The sequence below is a fragment of the Garra rufa genome, chromosome 16, assembly GCF_049309525.1.
Source record: "Garra rufa chromosome 16, GarRuf1.0, whole genome shotgun sequence".
NCBI lineage: Eukaryota > Metazoa > Chordata > Actinopteri > Cypriniformes > Cyprinidae > Garra > Garra rufa.
The window spans coordinates 38765594-38791390 of NC_133376.1; the positions used below are offsets into that span (position 1 = coordinate 38765594).

General features: G+C 36.8%; 1 protein-coding gene across 1 annotated transcript in view; it reads left to right on the plus strand.

Moving 5' to 3' along the window:
- htr4 (5-hydroxytryptamine receptor 4) overlaps positions 1 to 13641 on the plus strand; it is a 173255-nt gene extending 159614 nt beyond the window's left edge. The window contains exon 7 of the mRNA XM_073821097.1: positions 13336 to 13641. Within this exon, the coding sequence (XP_073677198.1) occupies positions 13336 to 13423 (88 nt within the window). The 3' untranslated portion in view covers positions 13424 to 13641. The remainder of the gene's footprint in view (positions 1 to 13335) is intronic.
- The last annotated feature ends 12156 nt before the right edge of the window (positions 13642 to 25797 follow it).

Here is a 25797-nt window from a genome sequence, read left to right on the forward strand (position 1 = left end):
TAAGTTCTCTATTCTGTTTCTATCTACTTGTTTTCTTTTATTATATATTAAAAAACTTGACCCTCTGATACTAGCAATCTCTATTCTGTTTCTATATCTAATTTTCTTTTATTTATTTAAAGAAAAAAACTTGATCTTCTGTTCTTTTTCTGTTCTATCTGCTTGTTTTCTTTTTATTTATTATAAAAAACAATCATAACTTGTCCCTCTAATACCAGCTCTTGTTACGGTACGTGCTGGATGGACGAGAGACGAGGTAAACAAACATTAATATTTAATATAATCTTCAGATAAACAGGCTGGAACACTCAGGAACAGGCAAGATAATCCACACACTATTTACAACATTTAACGACCGACATTGAACTCAAGAAACAAACAGACTTATAAAGACAGACTAATTGATAATACACAGGTGAGACAGATGACAGTGATTACACAAACGAGGACTAAACCAAATGATAACAAAATGACAGGGGGAAGATAAATGGGCAAAACCAAAGACATGAACAGACAAAACTGTGACATTACGCCCCCCTCCGGAAAGGCGCGTCCTCGCGCCGTGGAAAAAAGAAAAAACGAGAGGGGCGGAAAAACCAGGATACCAGAGTCAATGAAGGAGGGGGTTCCGGCGGAGGACGCGACCCCCGGAGGAGGACCAGAACAAAAGTCCAAGTGACAAACCAGACAGTCCAGAGGGGCGACGACGGAGGGAGGAGCCAGGGAGGACATGGGTGGGGCATAAGGCAGGAGGAACCGACCCAGACCGCAGCCATGATGACGGCCCACTGTGGAGCCGACAGAGGGAGGAACCATGGTGGATGAAGGCGTGCCAACTCCATGGGGCCGACCGACAGAGGCGGAGCAGATGGATAAGGAGCCCGAGGCGAAGACGGAGAGCCGATGATCCGGGGTGACGCCGAGGATCCGGAGGGCCAAGGTGGAGCAGACTCTGGCGCCCGAGGCGGAGGCGGAGTCCCGGAGATCCGCGGCGGAGCCGGAGCGACAGAGGATGGAGGCTGTGCCCGCAGGAAGGAGGAGTCCCAAGGAGCCGGTGGGACGGCGCGACGAGGCACAGCCGGAGGAGCAGAGTCCTGAGGAGCCGATGGGGTGACGACTGACCAGGGCGGAGCCGGAAAGACGATGGAGCCCGGTGGAGCTGGTGGATCGACGGGCGACGTTGAAGAGGAGGGCGTCGAGAGCCGTGGTGGAACCGCGGGGTCGAAGGGCCGAGACGGAGTCCAGGACTCGGAGGCTGGAGGCGGAGCTGAGGAATCCTCCAGCCGAGACGCCGATGGAAGCTGGCAGTCCCGCGGCGAGCCCACTGCACAGGTGGTGGGCTGAGGGTGAGCTGGGGGACTGACTGCTGACCTGGGAGACTTTGGGCGGCTGGGCGGAACCAGCGGGGACTCAGGACAGCTGGGCGGAACCAGCGGGGACTCAGGACGGCTGGGCGGAACCAGCGGGGACTCAGGACGGCTGGGCGGAACCAGCGGGGACTCAGGACGGCTGGGCGGAACCAGCGGGGACCAGGCAGATTCAGACAGACGAGGGCGGGTGGGAGGGAAGTCTATGCAGGTCAGTGGCTCAGAGAAAAAGTCTATTAAGTCACATGAGTTATCTTGGGCAAGATCCGAGAAGAAGTCTATTAAATCCCCAGAATTGGATCCAAGCTCACCCTCAGCGGTGGTGCAGTGGGCAGGGCTCTCTGTCGCCCTCTCTTGCTCCACGTGACAATCCACCGTCACGGATGTTGATGCCGGCTCTCGCACCTGGTCAGATGGGTCAGGCTCTGTCGCTCTCGGCTCTGGCACTCCATCTGCGGTGGGCTCAGGCTGTAACTCCGCATGTCGGGGTGATGTTTGGCTGGGTTCTGGGTCGTGAGTGGGGCTGACGTCCTCCTCGATGACGCCGACAGTCCAGGAAGATTGGCAGGACGCCAACACCCACTCGATGTAGTCCGGCAGGCTCTCTTGAGGACCCTCCCCGGATAGCAGCGCCTTGGTGGTGGAATTCAGTCCCAGGTGGTAGTAGATGCATAGGCTGCTATCCGGGAAGTGGGAATGTTCTGCCAGGGAGATGAACTCACGTGTATGGTCCTCAAGAGAGCGTTCCTCCTGCCTCAGGAGGATGAGACGAACAGTAGGGTCCATAATCAATCAAACAATAAAAAACAAAACACTGAGGGAAAAAAGACGGAAAATAAACGCAGGGGAAAAGTGCCGGGTAAACTTTTTCGGTCGGTCGTTCCTGTTACGGTACGTGCTGGATGGACGAGACGAGAGACGAGGTAAACAATAAACATTAATATTTAATATAATCTTCAGATAAACAGGCTGGAACACTCAGGAACAGGCAAGATAATCCACACACTATTTACAACATTTAACGACCGACATTGAACTCAAGAAACAAACAGACTTATAAAGACAGACTAATTGATAATACACAGATGAGACAGATGACGGTGATTACACAAACGAGGACTAAACCAAATGATAACAAAATGACAGGGGGAAGATAAATGGGCAAAACCAAAGACATGAACAGACAGAACTGTGACAGCTCTATTCTATTCTATTGTATTCTGTTCTATATATACACTACCAGTCAAAAGTTTCTAAACAGTAAGATTTTTAATGTTTTTAAAGACGTATTTTCTGCTCACCAAGGCTGCATTTATTTGATCCAAAGCACAGCAAAAATATTTTTACTATTTAAAATAACTGTTTTCTATTTTAATATATTTTACAATGTAATTTATTCCTGTGATTTCAAAGCTGAATTTTAGCATCATTACTCCAGTCACATGATCTTTCAGAAATAATTGTAATATTCTGATTTTCTGCTCAAAAAACATATATTATTATTATTATTATTATTATTATTATTATTATTATTATTATTATTATTATTATTATGTTGAAAACAGCTGAAACCTTTTTTCAGGTTTCTTTGATGAATAGAAAGTTCAGAAGAACAGCATTTATCTGGAATAGAAATCTTTTGTAACATTATAAATGTGTTTATCATCACTTTTGATCAATTTAAAACATCTTTGCGAAATAAAAATATACATTTCTATCATTTCTCCCCCTCAAAAATAAATAAATTTACAAAAGCTTTTTTTTTCAGATAAATGCTGATCTTTGTATATTTCTATTCATCAAAGAATCCTGAAAAAAAGTTAAAATTGTTTTACATTTTGATAATAATAATAAAAATGAGCAGCAAATCAGCATATTAGAATGATTTCTGAAGGGTCATGTTACACTGAGACTGGAGTAAAGATGCTGAAAATGTATCTTTGATCACAGGAAGAAATTACTTTTTTAAAACATATTCAAATGGAAAACAGTTCTTTTAAATAGTAAAAAATATTTCAAAATTTTACTGTTTTTGCTGTATTTTGGATCAAATAAATGCAAGCTTGGTGAAATAAAACTTAATATAATTAATACAATAATAAAAAAACAAGATATTTCTGACCAAGTTTACAGTTTGTGCTGATTGTACCTGAGTCCAATAGTCCAAGCTTTTACCTTTATTAAATAATTTCTTATACTGGATTTGATCGTCATTTCTGCACCACTACATTATTAGATTTTTCTTTTGCTTTTCTGCACTCCAGATGGCCATGGATTGGTGTGACTGTGACTTGCACAGCTAAACAGAGCGTTCTGACTTTAATGATGTCAGGAAACAGTGGAATAGAAGTGAGAATTAACAAATCTCTCTTCTCCTTCTCTCTCTGTCTCAAGTGTAGATTTGGAGTGGGCAGTTGGGACCAGAATTCCCTTTAGTTTTGTTCTTCCTAAGCAAAATTCTTGTGGGGATGGGCACTTATTTTTGTTTCGATCAGTTGCCAAGTGCTATTAAGATGAAAATATTGATGCCAGTAATTGCTTGAACTACTTAAACTTTTCAGTATTTCTGCTTGTGTTGAGTTGAGTGTAAGGAGAGATGATTCAGTGTTTCCACTTTTAAATACACTGCTATTCAAAGTGTAAGGGAGACACTGCAGGTAAAAACACAGTTGTTTCATGCACCCATCAAGTTTGAGATTTTGGGCTTTTTGGTGTTTCATAAAGTGTAGGGAAAAGAAAATATCCAAAAATCACTATTAAGTGTTTCTTTTATAGCACTTTATCTATTTGTGTCAATAGATTTCAATTACAGTGTATATTTTAAAGGCCATTTTCTCAAAATCATTTTTTTCTTCTACACTGAGCCATAAATCTCCACTTCAGTAGCACTTACACACACCAAACTTTACATTTTTATTCCTGTCTATATTCTAAAGCTTTTTTCCAGAGGGATTTGTTTATATATAATTTGCTTGATTTTATCCATTTTATTCCCCAAAAAATGTTAAACAAATATAGTGTTTCCAGTCTGTTCTAAGTTTTTTTCTGAATTATAGAGTGACGAAATGAGACACCCCAAATCACCTCTGTAAAAACTTGACTCTAATATGTTAAAAAAATAAAATAAACAAGAATTTTAAACTGACTTCATCCAATGTTTAGATTTTTGTACTATACATTTATGCAAATGAGCACATATTTCATTAAATAATGCCTCATTTGCATATTTAAACCTAACATTTTAGAAAACTTGTAATGCAAAATTTTTTTGCAATTATCAAAGTAATCAAACAACTGGGTAAGTAAGGTGATAACTATTAGGGTTTTTTACCCTATTCACCTGCAGTGTCTCGTCTTAAGAAAATAAGTCTCTTTTGCTCACCAAGACTGCATTAATTTGATCAAAAATACAGTTAAATTGTGAAATATTAATTATATTCATATTAATTTATTCCTGTGATCAAAGCTGAATTTTCAGCATCATTACTCCAGTCTTCAGTGTCACATGATCCTTCAAAAATCATTCTAATATGCTGATTTGAAACATTTCTTTATAGATTTGTGGAAACAGTGATACATTTTCCCAGGATTCTTTTAATGAACAAAGTTTAAAAGAACGGCATTATTTAAAATAGAAATCTTTTGTAACATTATAAATGTCTTTGAGGTTTTTTTTTTTTTTTTTTTGCTATTTTCAGACGAATAATTTCGGTTGCCGAACATTCGGTGCATCTCTAATATTTAATTATATGCACTCTTCCTAGAACACACACACACACTTTTAGAGCGAGTATATGAAAGGTTTGGTTAGCATTGTCTGTAGCAGACTTTTCTTTGTTTCAGGGCAACAGTTCAATGAACTAAATAGTAAGATTAAATTGCAGAGACAATGTTGTCTTTTTGCTCTATTTTGCTAAAGAAAGTGGCTAAAAAAGGCCTTATCAAATGAATTTGCATTTATAACAAATCCGGTGAGTCAGTGATTCCCTAGTCTCGCGTAGCCAGACCTTCAGGCTGACGGCTGAAGGTCTGGAACTCATGGCAGCTTTAATTGGCCAAGGCCCGCCCATAAGGCCGTTTGACTGACATGTCAAACAACCAATCACAGTTCGTTTTGTTCAGCGTCACGTTTCGGGGCGTGGAAATGCCCCCACAACAACAGACTAGTGTATAACAACAATGGCGTCTGCATAAGCACCTCTTAGCAAAACACAAGAGTAAATCAGCCGGCGCTTTGTTTCCCGGAGGACTGAAAATAAATGCGACACTCGCGTCAACCGGAAATCCGATCAAATTCAACTAATCGGATGACGACTTCGACATTCCTGAAGTGTTTCCAGTTAAGTGTACCATATGCATCAGACGTTTAGCCAACATTCCGTGGGCGTCACGTCTGAGGCTGAGACTAGTGATTCCCTGATAATTCATAAAAACAGTTTCTTACTTTGTTCCTGAATTAATCATGAATATAAATGACTCAGCATCTCGCTTATTAAGACCTACTGTTAGACCTAATGTTAGTTTCATTTTAAAAGTATCATTCTATTTTTCTCTATCATTTCATATTTCTATATTCCAAAACATTAATCTCATAAAATTGTTTATTCAATTTGTAGGTGCATTGTAAATGTAAATTATCATGTTTAAATAGGCCTATATTTGACTTTTAAAAATAAATGTAAAAAATAAAATAAAAGCCACTTGTCCAGTGTGTGTGTTTTTTTTTTTTTTTTGGCTAGTAGAAGTTATGAATGGCTGGTAACTTAAAAAATGTAGTAGCCAAATTGGCTGGTGAGTGAAAAAGTGATTATTAATCACACACTCCTAAAATAGCATCAGTATCAGAAGTATTAATATTTCAAGACTGATCCGCCCAATGCTACTATTTACGAGTTTCTATAGAAGTCATCTAATGCAGAGCCGTTCCTTTCTTTATTAGGCTATTTATCATAAGGCTGTTGTTCTGTTTATTGCTTCTGTGAACTTCTGTTCTAGGATGTGGCGCGAATTAATCAGCTCTGCATATTTCTGTGTATGACATTTCTGACAGCTTCAGTTCCGTACGGAAAATCAATGGACTCCAGTTGAAATGCCATCCGTTTGTTTAGGAAATAAGTGGTTCAAGAAATCCTCACATTTCAGAGTCTGCAGTTTTCTGTCTGGCCTGCAGCAGCATCAGAAGTGTGCGGTCGTTCACGGGACCGTGCACATATCTCTGTCAAAAAAATCCTGTCTTTGTGATGAACTCGAACATATTTTGTCACTGTTGGCTGGTCATTTCTTTACTCTGGTTGCTGTGGTTACTCCAGTTCCTTGGCACTTCATGACTGAGCTAATGGTGCGGCTCAGATCTGAATTTGTAGGCATTTTAGCTAAGCTGCTGCCAGTTTCATACGTCAGTGAGTGTGGAGAAGCAACGATGCCTGGAAAGTCTGGCCCTGCGAGGCTGTCTGTCACATTTATTGATCACTTTGTTGATACCCTTATTAGAAATCCTCCTCCAGATGTTTAACGCTTAGATGAAGTCTAGATGCAAACCCCATGGCTCAGGAACCAGGAGAACTTTGTGTCTCTTGGCTAATATCCAAATATTGTGCTAATTAAAAAGTCATATAAATAATGCAAACAGCATGCGTACATTTATTAGGAGATTTATTGCTTAATAAATTAGAGCCATCAAAGCAAGCAGTGCAGATGGCACAACAGACAAACAGGTGGTTTGTTGTAATGATTTAGAGATTTTCACAGTTATGAAGTGATATTTCAATGGCATGTCATTAAAATGCCAGTATTGGAAATTAGGTTAATATAACGTGTCTAAATATTCAATTAGTCACATAAAGCAAGTACAAGTTGAAAATACACCGGCTAGATAAATGATTTAATAAACCCAATGCAATATATGGAGGCATTCATAAGAATAAACCTTTGACCCTGGAGTACAAAACCATGAAGATTTTTTGTAAATTTCTTACTATAAATATATCAAAAATTTTTGATTAGTAATATGCATGGCTAAGAACTTCATTTGGACAACTTTAAAAGCGATTTTCTCAATATTTAGATTTTTTTGCACCCTCAGATTACAGATTTTCAAATAGTTGTATCCAAAATGTTGTCCTATCCTAACAAACCTAACAAACAAAAATACATCAATGGAAAGCTTATTTATTCAGCTTTGTATAAATGTATAATCATTTGAGTCAGTTCAGAAGTTTAGCTCGCAAATCATTGGCGATGAGATGTATAATGTCAATTATTATTATTATTATTATTATTGAAAACAGCTGAATAGAATTTTTTTTAAGATGACTTTAAATTCAGATAAATGCTGTTCTTCTGAAAAAAAAATCTATTCAGCTGTTTTCAACAGTAATAATAATAATAAATATTCTTGAGCAGCAAATCAGAATATTAGAATGATTTCTGAAGAATCATGTGACACTGAAGACTGGAGTAATGATGCTGAAAATTCTGCTTTGATCACAGGAATAAATTACATTTTAAAATATATTCAAATAGAAAGCAGGTATTTTAAATAGTGCAAATATTTCACAATTTTACAGTTTTTGCTGTACTCTGGATCAAATAAATGCAGGATTGATGAGCAAAGAATCCTGGAAAAATGTTGCATGGTTTCCACAAAAATATTAGGCAGTAAAACTGTTTTCAACATTGATAATAACAGTAATTTCTGCTGAAAATTCAGTGTTGCATCTGACATTAGACCTGCTTGAAATGTATAAGTTGCAATTTTATCAGGAATATATTTACAGTAAATCACAGGCAAACATTCCAGTTTGTTTTTGGCACAACTCTCAGCCTTTTAGTCATTTAGAAAAGTAAAGGCAACTGCTGTAGGCCTCATTTGAAAGTGTGTGTTTTCTGTATAATTTTTTTGTGAAGGCAACTAAACATCACTAGTTTTATACCCAAAGGCTTTCTGAAATACATTCAATGGGTTAAATCAAAGCCTGTGGTGCTGATGTCTCTCCCATCAGTCTTCAGGCTCTGTTTAGTGACTCGTGCTGCAGTTCCCTGTTGTCCAGCACACATAATTAAGAATGAAGTTGTCAGAATGAGTGATGCAGATCCTCCCTGTGTGTGTGTGTGTGTGTGTGTGTGTGTGTGTGTGTGTGTGTGTGTGTGTGTGTGTGTGTGTGTGTGTGTGTGTGTGTGTGTGTGTGTGTGTGTGTGTGTGTGTGTGTGTGTGTGTGTGTGTTCATGTAAATTAATGAGCTCTGTCTCTAATCCGGCCAGCTAATGTCTAGACTGGATGTACCAGCATGATCAAGACATTATTACTGCAGTGTATTGGGGAGTACTGTATGTTTGCACTAGATCATGTTAATTTGACAGATGTCTCGGCCTGTGCGGGGCCAACAGTGCATTTACAAAGCGGCAATGTGGCAGCAATTTTGGGTTCTGCTTCATTGAAAACCTGTTGCATGTTTCCTTTCTAAATCCCGGAACACTGTTGAGGATTTGAGAGGTTTTATTTTGTATGTTTTCCTTTTTTTCCAGGTAAATTTCATGGCCAATTGCTTTGCAGGAATTGCCTTTAGTTTGCTTGTTTGTGAATAGAGATTGTAATGTTTTTTTTTTTGTTTTGTTTTTTAGCATGGAAGAAAAAGAGGTTCATGGCTGGTGCGGATGTAAAGGAAAAAAAGCAATCGCAATGTGTTCTGCTTCAGTACTTTAACAAAGCAAGAGACAGACTGTGGTGTTGGTCTATCTAGATGCACAAATGTATGTGCTGTTTTTTCTGACTGGCGTCAAATCATTTCATAAGGTTACAGTTTCTTTAAATGCAGAAAATATTCTTGAAATCCAGAAGATGCTGAGATTTCCAGAGGATTTCTGTGTTGAATATTTGATTTTGCTATACAAAAATGAACACACAATTCTACAAACACTTTCAGGAAGAAAGGCATAAAACTGTCATTTGGGTTGTACCCCTTCGAAAGTTACTAATATGTGACCCTGGACCACAAAACCAGTCATAAGTCATTTGAAAACTGAATAAATAAGCTTTACATTGATATATGGTTTGTTAGGATATTTGGATATTGAAAATCTGGAATCTAAGGGTGCAAAAAATCTAAATACTGAGTAAATTGCCTTTAAAGTTGTCCAAATGAAGTTCTTAGCAATGTATATTTCTAATCAAAAATTTATTTTTATATATATATTTACAGTAGGATATTGACAAAATATCTTCATGGAACATGATCTTTACTTAATATTCAAATGAGTTTTGGCATAAAAAAAATCGATCATTTTGACCCATATATTTTTGGCTATTGCTACAAATGTCAAGGGTCACAAATGTACACTTCATATACTTTTTTATACTTTATACTTTTTTATAGTATGTATATTTAAGGTACTAATGTTTACTAGTAATTAAGATTAGTACAGCTTTTGTATTACATCAGTGACAGCTTTGTACCTTTTTTCTGGACATGCAGAATGTAGATGTCTATAAAAGTGTGTTTTACATGAAATGACTTGGCAAGTCATTTTCTTTGCTGTTAAAACATAAAGTTGGGCCTGTACATACTGCATCGTCCATGCATTATCTAAAGTGACTTACATTTATGGTATACATTTTATTGGGACCTTTATAGTGTAAATATACAGGAATATAACTTTTGAAATTATTTTTGTTAAAACAAAACAAAACAGACGAGTCATCAGTGTTTTTGCTAGGTTGTTTAAAGACTGATTTTCTTTTTCACTGGTTATTTGACATATATGGTATTGCTATATGTGACCCTGGACCATAAAACCAGTCATAGGGGTCAGTTATTTGAAATTGGGATTTATACATCATCTGAAAGCTGAATAAATAAGCTTTCCATTGATGTAACATTGATGTTTGTTAGGATGGGACAATATTTGGCAGAGATACAACTATTTGAAAATCTGGAATATGAGGATGACTATTGAGAAAATCACCTTTGAAGTTGTCCAAATGAAGTTCTTAGCAATGCATATTACTAATCAAAAATTAAGTTTTGATATATTGATGGTTTGAAGTTTTGAAAATATCTTCATGGAACATCATCTTTACTTAATAACCTAATGATTTTTGGCATAAAGTAAAAAAATTATCATTTTGACCCATATAATATATTTTTGTCTATTGCTACAAATATACCTGTGCTACTTAAGGCTGGTTTTTTGATCCAGGATCAAATATTGTGTATAGTTTTACGTACAACACTTTGGATCTATTTTAAAAGTACTCCCTCTATGATTTGATCATTGATCTGAATGTGATTCAGATGTGGTCTTTGACAAAAGTTTGATTTTGCTTCTTTTTCGTTGCTTTTTTCATAAAACAATTAAGTGCTGATTTTAAAAAAAAGAACACACAATGCTGTATCTCAGAACTGAGATATAAACACACAATTGCGACTTATAAAGTTGGAATTGCTAGATATAAACTCAAAATCAAAATTCTAACTTTTTTCTTGAAATTGCGAGTTTGCATCTAGCATTTCTGACTTTATTTAGAAATAAAGTCGCAATTGCGTGACATAAACTCCCAATTGCAGTTAGAAAGTCCAGTTCTAAGAAGAAAAAGAGTTTATTTCATGCAATTCTGCCATTATTACTCGCAATTGGGAGTTTATATCATGCAATTGCAACTTTATTTCTCAAAATTGGGGGTTTATATCATGCAATCCTGACTTTATAACTCGCAGTTGGGAGATTATATCACACAATTGCAACTTTATTTCTAAGAATTGTGAGTTTATGTTTTACAATTCTGAGAAAAAAAGTCTGAATTTCAAGTTTGTATTACGCAATTCTGAGAAAAAAAATCTGATTTTTTTTTAAATTCGGTGGCAGAAACAGGCTTCCATAGTTCTTTGTTTTAAATTTTTGTGAAAATGATACAAAATGCTGACAGTGGTTTGTAATTTTAAAAATAAAAAGCTGTCGAGGAAAGAGTTAATATATTGTACACATCAATACGGCAACGACTTTTTATTATCTTCATCATTATTATTTTATGTTCTTGATAACAGCACTTTCTCAACAACAACAATGCCAAAAAAAAGCTTATTTATTCCAGTGGTCAGAAATGTAGGCTACATTATATTTTCATTTTACACTTTAGCCAATGCTTGGATATTTTTAAACAACTGACGTTCCACCACAGCCAGAAGAATTTCGGTTTAACGGTAAACAGTCCCTTTTCCTTCAGTTATTTTGTAAGAAATAATTATAATCATAATGTACAGCACCAAAAATGCAAAAACAAATCATAATAATAATAAATACATAAATAAATAAAATAATTTCTAACTCTTTAAAAACTATAGTTTGTATTTCTCCTCTCTACTCAAATCAATTGTGTATCTAAAATTGTATATATGGTAAGGAAAAGATGAGCTACCTCTCAGACATGCATATCTTATTTTGATGTTGCTTTAAAACGTTGAAATGTGTGATGTATTTTGTTCTGAAGATGAAAGTTGTCGAGTTGAGATGTGTAACCGACGGCCGCGGCGCCGACAGGATCACTTGATTTTTTCCCCCTTATAAAAGCATATAGGCTGCTACTTGTTAATTTTATTTTCTTTCGTTTTGTTAATTTATTATTCATTCAGAAAAAATATATTTCGCACATGGGCCTATTTTATTTATTATTATATATAGCTTTATTAGGTTTTTCTCTGTGCACAACGAATTTAGCTGTTTTTAATGTGCCACAGCCACGTATCAATTCAAATTTAATTGTAATTTAACATAATCTTGTTGGTTAATAATAACTTAACAACGTCGGTTGTCGGTTGGGAAAAATAAAATAACTGAAATTAACATTTCTATTTCCAATGCAGTATAATACATTTTCATCAGGAAAAAAAAAGAAAAGAAAATAATAATAAAACTGCACCTGCTTATGAATAGCTTTTTGCTATTCGTCTGAACCATACTTTAGGAAAGAGGGAATCATTGAAATATTGTTAACAATGGTATATGTGACCCTGGACCACAAAACCAGTCATAAGGTTAAATTTGACAAAACTGAGATTTATACATCATGTGAAAGCTCAATAAATAAGCTTTCTATTGATGTATGGTTTGTTAGGATAGGACAATATTTGGCTGAGATACATCTATTTGAAATCAGAAATCTGAGGATGCAAAAAAATCAAAAAGACTGAGAAAATCACCTTTAAAGTTGTCCAAATTAGGTTCTTAACAATGCATATTACAAATCAAAAATTACATTCTGATATGTTTACAGTAGGAATTTTACAAAAAATCTTCATGGAACATGAACTTTACTTAATTTATTAATGATTTTTGGCATAAAAGAAAAATCTAAAATTTTGACCCATGCAATGTATTTTTGGCTATTGCTACAAATATACCCCAGCGACTTAAGACTGGTTTTGTGTTCCAGGGTCACATTTGTGACCAACGCCCCCTAGAGCTGGCCATGGTGTTTGGCTACAGAATGTTGTTCCATGCGCCACCTGGTGGATATTATATCAAGTGCAACAACATTTTTAAAAAAATCTGAAAAAGCGCTTGCAGGGAGATCCGTGATCACGCGTGCCGAATTGCAGGCTGCCGCGTGAAAATAGACACATTTTTTAATGGCCAGATCTGTAGATGTCATCAAAAAACCACTCAAAATTTGTATGTTTTTATCACTCACTATTAGTTATATTAGGTGCTGTAAAGATACTGCCCTTGTTAAATAACCATTTTTAATATCTGCGAAAAGGCCAACAATAACTCTCCTGTCAAATCAAGTGCACATATCAGAGGCGATCTTAATATTCTCAGCATTGGAGGTTATTGTCAACCAAGTGTTTCAGCACTGTATGGTTTATATGATACTTTGATATTGCTTGAACATTCATCTAAAACTCATAGAGAGACTAATATGAGATTGTGACCGTGTCATTGAAACAGTGTCCTGGTTTCTTTGTCCCTTCAGGTATTCAGTTCTTCACAATGGAAACCACACTGAACAGGAGAAACTGTCAATACAGAACGACACAGAGTCCCAGGAGTCATGTTTCTGACACAGGCCAGCCTCTAATGAGGAGCTTCACTGGAAGGTGCCATTTCTTACCGCCCTGCCTGCAGCTCAGACCCGACCAGAGCCTTTCAGGAGCCGAGTACAGGGAGCTGGACTGAACTGTTTGCTCAAAGAGCTGCTGAACAATGAAGGAAAGAACAATGTTGCCAAAGGTATCTGGTCTGTATTTTAGGATACGAATTTCCATTGCAAAGGAATGTTGGTAAGGTTTTTTCCCAACGCGTTTGGTTCCTTTTTGGTTCTCCTGGGAATATGACTTCCAAACCAAAAACACATCTTTCAAGCTTTATCCAGAGAGGCTTTTATTAGCTCTGCATTTCCTGAAAGGTACGGCACAAATGCTGAATAGCTAAGATGAGACTCTATTAAAAGAAAGATTTATTTTTGTTCAATGAAGTAAATTCACACCACAGTATTAAAAGGTAGAGCTGGGAGCATTGCTGAGCGATTTCTCCAATTTTTCTTTAATGAATTCTCAGATAAGCAGTTATAACATTTAAAGTGTCAAAGACAGCAGGCCTTTAATTTAATAACATTTACTATATATAAAAGATAACCTTTAATGAAAGGTATGAAAGGATTTGTTTCCAAGACATCTCTGTGCACACTTTTTTAAATGCAACATGCTGCTGGAAATTTCTATTAATTCAGTCTGTTTCAAAAATATATGGAAGCCTGTTTCCACCACTGAAATTAATATCGATTTTTTATTTCACAGCTCTGACCTTTTTTTTCAAGAATTAAGTGATATAAACTCACAATTGCATGTCAGAATTGCATGAAAGAAATAAAGTTGCAATTCTGAGAAATAAATTTAGAATTGCGAGGGGAAAAAGTCAGAATTGCAAAATTTCAACTCACGTTTCTAAGAAATAGTCACAATTCTGAGAAATTTGCAATTCTGAGAAAAATATGGTCTCAGTTCTGAGAAATAAAGTTGCATTTATGAGAAATAAAGTCACATTTCTGAGAAAAAGTTGCAATTCTGAGAAATATAGTTGCAATTCTGGGAAATAAAGTTGCATTTATGAGAAATAAAGTTGCAAATATGAGAAATAAGATCACAATTCTGAGGAAATGAAGTTGCAATTCTGAGAAACAAAGTTGCAATATTGAGAAATAAAGTCGCAATTCTAAAAAAAATAAAGTCGTAATTATAAGAAAAAAAGTCACAATTCTGAGAAATAAAGTTGCAATTTTGAGAAATAGAGGCGCAATTCTGAGAAATAAAGTTGCAATATCGAGAAATAAAAAAAAAAAATTCTGACAAAATTCAGAATTGAGATTTCAACTTACAATTCTACAAAATAAAGTCACAATTCTGAGAAATCCAATCATGCAATTCTGAGTTTTTCTCAAAATTGTGAATTAAAAAATATAGGCACAATTGTGAGAAATTCTGAGGAATAAAGTCAGAATTGTGAGATATACACTTGGAATTGTAAGAAATTGGCAGTCTTTTTTTCCCTTCAGAATTAGACTATAACACACTATCTTACAATTCCGTGAAAAAAGTCAGAAATGTGAGCTCATACCTTACATTTCTGAATGAATTTCTCAGAATTTTAAGTTTTGATGTTGCAATTCTGACTTTACAATGCACAACTGTGACTTTATATCCCGTAATTCTGAAAAAAGTATAATTTTTTATTCAGTGGCAGAAACAGGTTTCCATAGAAATATGCCCAGAAATTCTTCAAAATGATTTCATAAAAACATTGCCTTTTAGACTTTTAGATTCAAATGAATCACCCATATATACAAAGGATTTTGGCAGGAAATGAGGTTTTTTTTTTTCTTCTAGCCATGAGAACATAATATCTCAGTTTTCTTATTGTGAACTGAAATCTCATTCATGTACTTCGGGAGTTCTTTGGGGAATGATGGCTAGCTGATATCATTGGGCTCCTTGTAAACCTCTCTAAATACACAGATATCTCAGACCCACGAGGTGAGCGTTCTCAATCAGGTCAGCTCTGTGCTTCACATGCATCACCAAATGCATCTATTTCCATGATGGCTTCCGCTGCGAGGATCTCTTCTGACGTGATTCACTGGCATAAACAGTGCAGTGTTTTTCTGAGAGCGCTAAAACGACATGATGCCTGCTGACTGAGAATGTGTCAGACCACTCCAAACAAAACCTCTGCTGACAGCGAACAGGGCCAGTTCTCCCAGATACCGTGTCTTAAAATGTTTTAGCCTTACCGAAGACGACCATTGGTTACAGCAGCAGGCCTGAAACGGTTGAAAAGAAATGACCTGAAGTTGTTCTTGCAACAGGGATAGTTCATTTACTTACGTTATTTAGTCACCCTCATGTTATTTTAAATTGTGTTTGTTTCTTTCTTCTGTGGAACACAAGCAAAATGAAACAAAAACACCATTTACTGTTGTGTAGTGAATTTTTGCAGGCACAATCTAGTAATTTCAATAGGAAATCATGCGATTGACAAATTTGCGTAAAGATTTTGCAGTAGAAAATCTGCTTTGTTTAAAAGCTGTGCTTCATTTATTTCTACCCTTTTTGCCTGCGAAACACCTTAAACTTCTTTAATGAAAAATATTAGAGGAAATGCACCCTGAAACTGTTTTTTATAAAAGTTGTTTTGCTTTTTAAAAAATGGTTCTTTATGAAGTTTGACAAGCTAAACACGAAAATCGCATTACTTCTGAAGTTCTGTATATGATTAACATTGCTTATGACAACAAACAAAAAATGTTGACAGCTGATCATGTAAAAATCTGGCATGCTACATGCATAATGCTGAAATAACAACAACAGTTGAACATCAACATTTGCCAAAAGAGAGTCATCCAAAACCTTAGAAGTTTAAGTTGGATGATTTTTTGTCTTTTATGACTAGGTCCCACAATGTTTTGAAATGTTCAAGAAAGTACTAATACCTAAACGCAAATATCCTTAAAAAAACAACAACAAAATGACTTAATTTATTTACCAAAAATGTATTCTAAAAGTTACCTGACCTATATGTTTTGACTTTTTTTTTCTCATAATTGCAACTTTATATCATGTAATTCTGATTTTATAACACAACTGCGAGTTGAGTCAGAATTGTGAGTTTTACACTTGCAGTTGTATGAAAATATCAGTCTTTTTTTCCCTCAGAATTGGAAGTTTACAACTCACAATTCTGAGAAAATAAATCAGAATTACAAAAAAAATCTGAATGGCAAGATACAAACTTGCTATTTATCTATTTAGTTTATATCACACATTTCTGAGAAAAAAGTCCAGTGACTGCCAGCTCATACCTCACATTTCTGACTTTATTTCTCAGAATTGTGAATTTATATCTCTCAATCCTGCCTTTATAATCTGCGATTGCGACTTTATATCCTGTGAGACTGACTTTTTAACTTGCAATTGCGAGTTTACATCTCGCAATTCTGACTTTTTGAGATATAAATTGTGAGATATAAACTTGCATTTTCGAGTTATATGTGAGATAAAATATAACAAATACCATTAACCATAAATTTTTTCTTATAATTGCAACTTCATATCTTGTAATTCTGACTTTATAAGTTAAGTCAGAATTGTAAGTTATACGAAAATATCGTTTTCCCCTTAGAATTGGACTTTATAACTCTGAATTGCAAGTTCTGATAAAAGAAATCAGAATTAGAAGAAAAAAAGCCATAATTGCAAGATATACAAACTGGCAATTTATCTACTTAATTTATATCATAAATTTGTCAGAAAAAAAAATCTGAATTGCGAGTTCATATCATATCTCACTTTTTCTCACATCTCTCATATATTTTATAACATGCAATTGGGAGTTTTTTATTACTATTTATTATTGATTTTTTTGTATTTATTATTAGAATGTCCCCATTCTTGCAATAGCAATTATCTTTTTTTTTTTTAAAGTACAAACAATTACATAATTTATTTACCAAAAATAATATTCTTATATTTAGTTGACCTGACTTTTTTTTCTTATAACTGCAGCTTTATATCTCACAATTTTGACTTTATGACTGCAGTTGCACTTTGTCTTTTTTCTCTCGGAATTGGCTTTATAACTCTCAATTGCAAGTTTAGAGCTCAGAATTCTGAGAAAAGAAGCCAGATTATCAAGAAACAAAAGTAAAAATTGCAAGATATAAACTCACAATTTATTTACAAACATTTTATATGACAACTGAGACAAATCGAGTTTGTCACATGTGACTTCATTTCTCAGAATTGTAAGTTTATATCCCACAATACCCACAAGTTTTTAACTCTAAACTGTTTATTTTCAGTTTTGAGAAATAATGTCAGAATTGTGAGATGTAAACTCGCAATTGCAAATTTATTTTTATTATTACTGAAATTGTAGAATTGTAAAAAGTTTCCATCCATGCAAAAGTAAGTATCTTAAAAACTATAAATAGATAAAAAAAAATGTATTCAAAAATATCCCTGACCTAAACATTTTGACTTGCAATCAGAATTGCAAGATTCTTTAGTTTGCAGTTCATTTACTCACAGTTTATATAAAAAGTCACAAAGATGTCACATTTGACTTAATTTCTTGCAATCTATATCTTGCAATTGTGACTTTATAACACAATTCTAACTTTTTAACTGGCAATTTCGGATTTACATCTTATAATTTGACTTTTTTTTCTCAGACTTGTAAGATATAAACTCTCATTTACAAATTAAAAAAAGTCAGAATTGACCTTTAAATGCCGCAAATACCTTATTTTTATATTTTATCGCTTTTTTTATTATTAGAATGTTTCCATCCTGGCAAAGTACAAAAATGTAGCCTAATTTATTTACCAAAAAAATTATAAAGAGCCATAAACAAAATTAGGTGAAACAATTCTCCTTTCATTTTCCATAGAAGAAATGAAGTTCATACAGGTTTGGAACAACATGAGGACGAGTAAATAATGACTGATTTTTCATTTTTTTAATGTGATCTATTCCTATAATATGTCATGCGAATGACTCCTAGTTATGAGGAGAGAAAATACAGCTGCTGAATGATTTTGTCTTGCGAAAACAAATTTCATGGGAAAACCATGCAGATGAATTTTTGTTCCTTGACATTTATAACTAAAACCTCCCAAAGCAATGATGTTCCATAATAAAGCTCGCTTTCAGAGCCGAGGACCCCAATAAACGCGCTCCTCAGAGAGCCTGGATATAGCAGACCTGACCCAGAACAATCTCCATCCCTCATCCCAGCACTTGCCAGTCTGCTCAAGCGTGCCTAAAACCAATTACCTTGGGGAACACCAATTGTGTGAATTGATCTAAGAGATGTAAATACTTTTAAATAACTCACATTTTATGTGTCAGCCATCAGAAAAACAGGTTTGGACTTATTTGCAGGGACGTGCTGACCGCTAAAAATATCAATGCGTCAGTCTCCTGATTTGAAAATGAAAACCTCTCCTGCAAATAAAGCACTTGTAGCACTTTTATAACACCAAGATTATTGCATCCAAGTCGTTCAGTATTCTGGTCACGAATAATGTTATCGCAGACCAAGCTAATATTGGAGGAATATGGAAGTTGATGAATGAATTTGACTTTGATAAACGCAGCGGTGACGTGATGTAAGACACGCCGAGATTTGATCGACCAATAGACGAGTCTATTACGGTTTCATTTGTTCCGGTGCGAACAGAGCTAGCTACATTACCTAGCTCCAGGGAATGCCCACTTTAGCTTTCCTTTCTCATCTTTTTATCAACCCATATTTGATTTCTAAAGGTAGAGCTTAGTTTGATTTTACTGTACATAGGAATATATTTTTATGCAACCGATTTGATAGTGGTCCGTGTGTTCTTTTAAATGCTTTAGTCGAACGCGTTTCTTCTTCCAGTCCGACCATGAATCTAACGTGTCTTTGGAAGCAATGTCCAGATTGAAGCTGTATGCCAGGCTGCTTGTTTTTTTAACAATCAAACATGTACATGGTCGTGCCTTCACAGCCATCTTACGGATGTACAGAGCATTGTGAAACTGTGCAAGTTCATGCTGGTAGTGGTTGAAAATGTTTCCTTTTATAGGAGGTTTTAATGTACAATCAAAGGCAATCCAGCCACCCAAATTATCCATCTTCGGTTTTCATTTGTACACTTATGTAGCACCGTTTAATTCTGAGGTACTTTGCCGTTATTTAACAGTAAACTTGCACAATTTCCTATCTGTGTTCTTTGGATGTCATTATGTTGTTTAAAGATGGAGATTTCGCAATGGTTGAAGCTTAGAAAACCAAGCACCGATAGAAGGATTTGGAGAAATGCTGGTACTCCATAGCCATGACAGAACCAAAAACACTCTTTCATGAGCCCCGAGTTGTTGCTTTCGAAAGGATTCGCGTCCGAAATAAACCTTCAGGGTAGTCATTACCGTCAGGATTTCATGCGCAACGATTCCCAGGCCCCTTACCCTCACATGTGAAGCGTGATCGAACACCTCGAGGCCCTGAAGGCAGAAGTTCTAAGCATGAATGTGTTGTAAATCTCCCAACAAAGTTGTAGAACTTTTGTAAACTCAGTATTTATTTTGGTGGATTTAAGATTGATATTTTCATGTAAGGCTTCTCTTTCAGGGAGCTATGTGTATTACTTTTTCTGTTGCTATGTGACAGCTCTAAAAAATAATAATTAAAGATTGCGAGATGTTATTAATTCTTATGTGGTTTGGTGTTTTATTCAAATATCATGCATATGAATCCTGTAGTCTGTTTAAAAGGACAGATAAAATATTCATAAAAGTGAATGATGTTTTTGGATACATTTGTGAAATCTGACAGTAATTATGACACATGGCTCTTTCTTTTGCAGATGTTGACAGATATGATCCAGTTGTAGGGGAAGTGTCTTGTTTTGCACATGTGCACAGTAGACTAAATAAAAATGTGTGCACTGGAATTTTTCACATGATGCTGACTACAAACAGCTGTTAAAGCAATACATTTGTTGTTTAAAGACAATAGCCATGTTCAGAATGTCAAACTAGTCTAGTTCACCATGCATAATATACCATTGCCTATTAGTCATTTTTACTTTATTATAGTTAATTTAATATAATGTTCAAAAATATATTTTAAAAATGTGTGAAAAGTTTTTGAACTGTAAGATTTTTTTATGTTTTTAAAGAAGACTCTTCTGCTCACCAAGCCTGCATTAATTTGATCCAAAGTACAGCAAAAGGAGTACAATTCTGAAATATTTTTAATATTTTTTCTGTTTAAATATATATATTTTAAATAATTTATTCTTGTGATTTCAAAGCTGATTTTTTTACTCCAATTTCATTACTCCGGTCACATGATCCTTCAGAAATCATTCTAATATTGCTGCTCAAAAAACATTTATTATTATTTTGTTGAAAACAGCTGAGTTAAAAAAAATCTAGTTTCTCTGATGAATAGAAAGTTCAGAAGAACAGCTTTTATCTGAAATAGAAATCTTTTGTAACATTATAAATGTCTTTATCATCAATTTAACGCATCCTTGCTAAATAAAAACATTAATTTCTATGTTTTCTTATATGTACTGAAGCTTTTGAATGTATAGTGTATAATGTGAGAAAAATGTACTCAACTGTTTTAAATATTGAAAATAATAATAAAGAATGTTTCTTGAACAGCATATCAGCATATCAAAATCATTTCTGAAGGATCATGTGACACTGAAGACTGGAGTAATGATGCTGAAAATTCTGCTTGGATTACAGGAATAAATTACATTTTAAAATATAATCAAATAGAAAGCAGTTATTTTAAATAGTAAAAAAATATTTCACAATATTACTGTTTTTGCGGTATTTTGAATCACATAAATGCAGGCTTGGTGAGCAGAAGAGGCTTTCTTTAACTGTCTAAAACTGTGTGTGTGTGTGTGTGTGTGTGTGTGTGTGTGTGTGTGTGTACCTGGTATTCATCACGTTGTGGGGACCAAATGTCCCCACAAGGATAGTAATACCAGTAGATTTTGACCTTGTGGGGACATTTCTTAGGTCCCCATGAGGAAACAGGCTTATAAATCATGCACAATGAGTTTTTTTGATGAAGTAAAAGTGTGCACAGTCTCCTGTGAGGGCTAGGTTTAGGTGTAGGGTAGGTGTAGGACCATAGAAAATACGGTTTGTACAGTATAAAAGCCATTACGCCTATGGAATGTCCCCATAAAACATGTAAACCCAACGTGTGTGTGTGTGTGTGTGTGTGTGTGTGTGTGTTTATTAAATTAGTCATTTTTAAATGACTTCATTATAACAAATTTTATATTGATAACTATACAGTTATTTATTAGTTATTATTAATTAGTAAATTAATTTAATACTCAGAAATTCATATTTATTTACTGTTTATTTATTATTTATATTTATTCATATTTATGTATTCAACAAAGACCCATTAAATGATCAAAAGACGTTCCGCCACGTCAGGAGCGTCCCGCAGCTCTACAAATGTCAGATAGCGAGGCGCCGTGAGCCAGCGCCCAGGAGGATGCAACACTTCTAGTTGAGTGAGCTCGCAACCTGAGCGGGCAGGGCACGCCCTGGGCTTAGTAAGCCAGGGCGACAGCATCCACTATCCAGTGAGCCATCCTCTGCTTGGAGACGGCATTCCCCTTCTGCCGTCCTCCGACAAATGAAGAGTTGGTCTGAGGTCCTGAAGCTTAAGGGTCTGCAGACAGGGGCATCTGCTGCTTTCACTGTAGTGAAGTGGATGCCCCTGAACCTGGGAGGATGCCGGGCAAACTGAATCGCATAGCCGAGTCTGATGGTTCGGAGGAGCCAGCAAGATGGGCTGGGAAGCTCTATCCAGGCTCCCAGACAACGTACAAGCGGAACCGACGACGTACCCGGCGGTGGAGGTGGGGGGGGGGGAGTGTGTGCAAGACATTTACCTGCGTTCTGGCAGCTGGTGCGTGAGTAGTCCGTTTTATAGCACTCTCCAACCGCCCAGTGCCGACTGCTGGCGAGAGAGGAGAGGGGATGAGGCCCGCGGGGTTGAGGAAATTGCTCTTTTATTGAAAATTTGGGTGTCACCGGCCGTGAGGGAAGAAAGGCACTGGGGTGGGGCGCTGAGAACCAGCGCGGGCCACCTCAAGATACCAGTCGTCCAGCCGAGAAGGATCGGGACGTGATGGAGGGTTCCATTCAAGCCCTACCTTCTCGGCGGCCCGGGCAAGCATAGCCATCATTTCAGGGTCGGTATCCGGCACCGCTGACCGCCCAGTGGACGGCAGCGATCCGGAATCGCCCTCCCCCGAAAAGCCTGGCTCACCCCCCGATGCCGCGATCGACATCTGGTCATCAGGGGGAGCTCCAAAAGTAATGAGAGGTACCCCATGAGGAGGTCCAGCACATCCTTCGGGAAGCTCCACTGGAAGCTGAGTGTCGGTGGAAGGAGGAACCCCCGACGGATTATCCGCCGGGAAATTCCCCACCGTCACCGTCAGACCAGTCAGCCCTCTGCCAGAGGTAGAGCGGTAGATCTGGGCAGAGGAACTGGCACCCCGCCCCTTTGCAGGAAGCAGAGTCTAGTCCGCAACTCCGTGATGGACATGCCGCCGCAATGACGAAATGACTCATCCACGAACGCTGTCTGAGCGTGGTCAATGCCCAGACACGTCAGACAGCGATCGTGACCATCACCTGGCGCCAGGTAACGACCGCATCCAGAAACGCACGGGTGAAACGGCATGTTGTTTTAAATGCCTCGCCTTTAAAAAGACGTTCACCCGTGGCACTCTTTTAGAAAGCTGCTCTATGTGCTGAATTGCACAGGGGAGATGGCCGCTGCGACACAGAAGGCGGGTAGTGCAGTCCTTAACTGTGCGCTTTTTCCACCCACAGATGATGACCACCACCGTTGACGCGCCGTGCCGCCAACACCAGCAGAAGAGTGAGTTAATTTTCTTTTTCGTTTGCTCGTCCGTCTCCGTCAGAGGATCTGCTCCGAAGCGAAATGCTGTCTATGCATTGCACCGGCTGCCTATTTTTGCTCATGCTGTGATCAGCAACAGCTGGATGCAATCATGCATGCCAATGTGCATTGGCTCGTTTAGTTTACACACAAAGAGGATTGGTATCTCTAAGCGATATCCCAATTCGTCGGCCTCCGACGTGACGTCGAGAGACCGACTGAGAGAGAACTATATTTCAATCCAATAAACATTTCAATCAAAACATTAAGTGGCAAGACAACTTTACTTTGAACTTTAAACTCACATGTTCTCTGGCTTGCACATAAATCCATGATAACTGAATGGAATGTTGCATATAACTTGCTTAACTTAATATGTTTAACCTCTGAACAGAACAGATGCCCTGTATCTGATGAATCAGACTCACAATTCTGGCACACATAAATTGCCTGGCCTGAGGTGCAAGCATCATGGGCCCATTTGTTTTTTGAGCATGTATTTGTACTGGGGCAAGTTGTCACATGTGACGACTTGCCCCAAAGTCAATGAGACAACTTGCCCCAAACTGACATGTATGTTAATGTTGGCTAAATGTCAGGGTTAGCTCAACATAGCACGTCAGCTAAAGTATAAGACGCGTTACTGTCTCCTCTATTTTGTGCAATATACATTTTAACATCTATACCTAAAGTTGTACTGAAGAAAATTGAAGAAAAACTGATTTTTATTTTTAACTTATCCCGTTCTCCCCTACTTAACGCGCTCATCACATGAGCAAATATGTGTTTGGTCCGAGCTCAGGCTAAATGCCATGTATTACAATACGCAGTATGCACTATTTAATTTTAACAGTGTTTCTATATTTGGTTGACTGTATTTTATTCTGATAATGCACATTCTGTTACGTTTGCAATGTGTGTGCGTGAGGCGCCGGTGCGATCGAACAGCGGAACAACTCCGTCAGCAATGTGTTTACTTTTATTTCTGTCATCTCGGTTTCCTTTCCGTGAACTTTTGTAGAGCGCCGCTCCACACAAAATGAACCAAACTCAGGAGCATCACTCAGTCTTTTACTTTCGTTTTGAAAATCTGTTAATAGGGCTATTTAAGTTAGATATATTTCGCGTATTCATATATAGACTATGATTTAATAAAAACAGGTTTTGTCAGTTTTAAACGTAATTTTTGTTGCTTGTCTGCGCTCGTCCGCCACATATTTGCTCTTCTCTGACTCCGCAGCTCTCTTCATTAGTTTAGTGTTAGTGGCACCAGTCCAGGTGTTTCCAGGTGTTACTCGTGCTATTTCTCCATAACGGGAGTGTGTCCATCCCACACATGAATCCGTCTGTGCAGTGCATCTCAACCATCGAATTCCAGCAACAGGAAGACAAACTATTTTACCCATGGATGTTTTTTTAATTCACAAACTAATTTTGAGTTAAAATATCCTCCTGACTACCAGAAAAAAAATGTTTTGAGATTTTAGTTTTTTTTTCATGTCATTACATTGTTTAGAGTATAAGAACAAAATTGAAACATTTTTTTTTTATTATATTTTATTTATATGTCATGCTATGTCCTCTGTAGAGGACATCGGGACTTTAAAAAAAATCTTTTTTTGTTTTAATAAAAAAACATGAATAGAAATAAAAAGGCAAAAACAGTCCAATTTTTGTTTTAATCACAAACCAATTTTTATTTTTCATACCAAACTTTATATAAAGATGATTCTCAACAAATTTTTAAAAGATATTTACAGAATGATTTGATAAACCATTTTTCTTTATGAAAAAAAAATTGTGTAAAATGGCCATGAACATGTTTTCCATTATAAACAATGTATATATAAACGGTGTATAATTTGCATATTAATGTGCTTTTGGGGCAATATATAATGAACAAATAAGTGTAATACTGGGAGTAATAATTGGCAAGATTTTCATAATATTATCTAATATTTCATAGCAATATTGAAATATAATTTCATTCTCTATTCACTTGTTGTGTTTCCCAAAATGTGTAGTAAACATGCACCTGTCAGGGATCTGGAAGGTGGACCTAATAGCAGAGTGAATGACAAAGGTTTTATTGACAAAACAGACTGATACAAGGGGGTAGTGAGGTGCAGAGGTAATACAACATTAGGAAAACAGTAAACAAAGAGACAGCTAGGGAGATCACTGGAAGAGCCTCAGACATCCACTGGCAGAATACTATAGCAGCAGAGGCAGTGGCAAGGCCAGGCAGGTGAAGAGAACAGAGCAAGGCAGCCTAGAGCTGAGCTCAGATACTTGTGGACTGCATACTCTGACGTAGCTCAGGTTGCAGGCAAGGGAACCAGTGGGCGGGAACAGGACAGGGCAGGAACTGTAACACAAGACAGAACAAGGCTCCACAGAAACACAAGTGACTGCAAGGAAGGCAGGAGAATGAATAAAT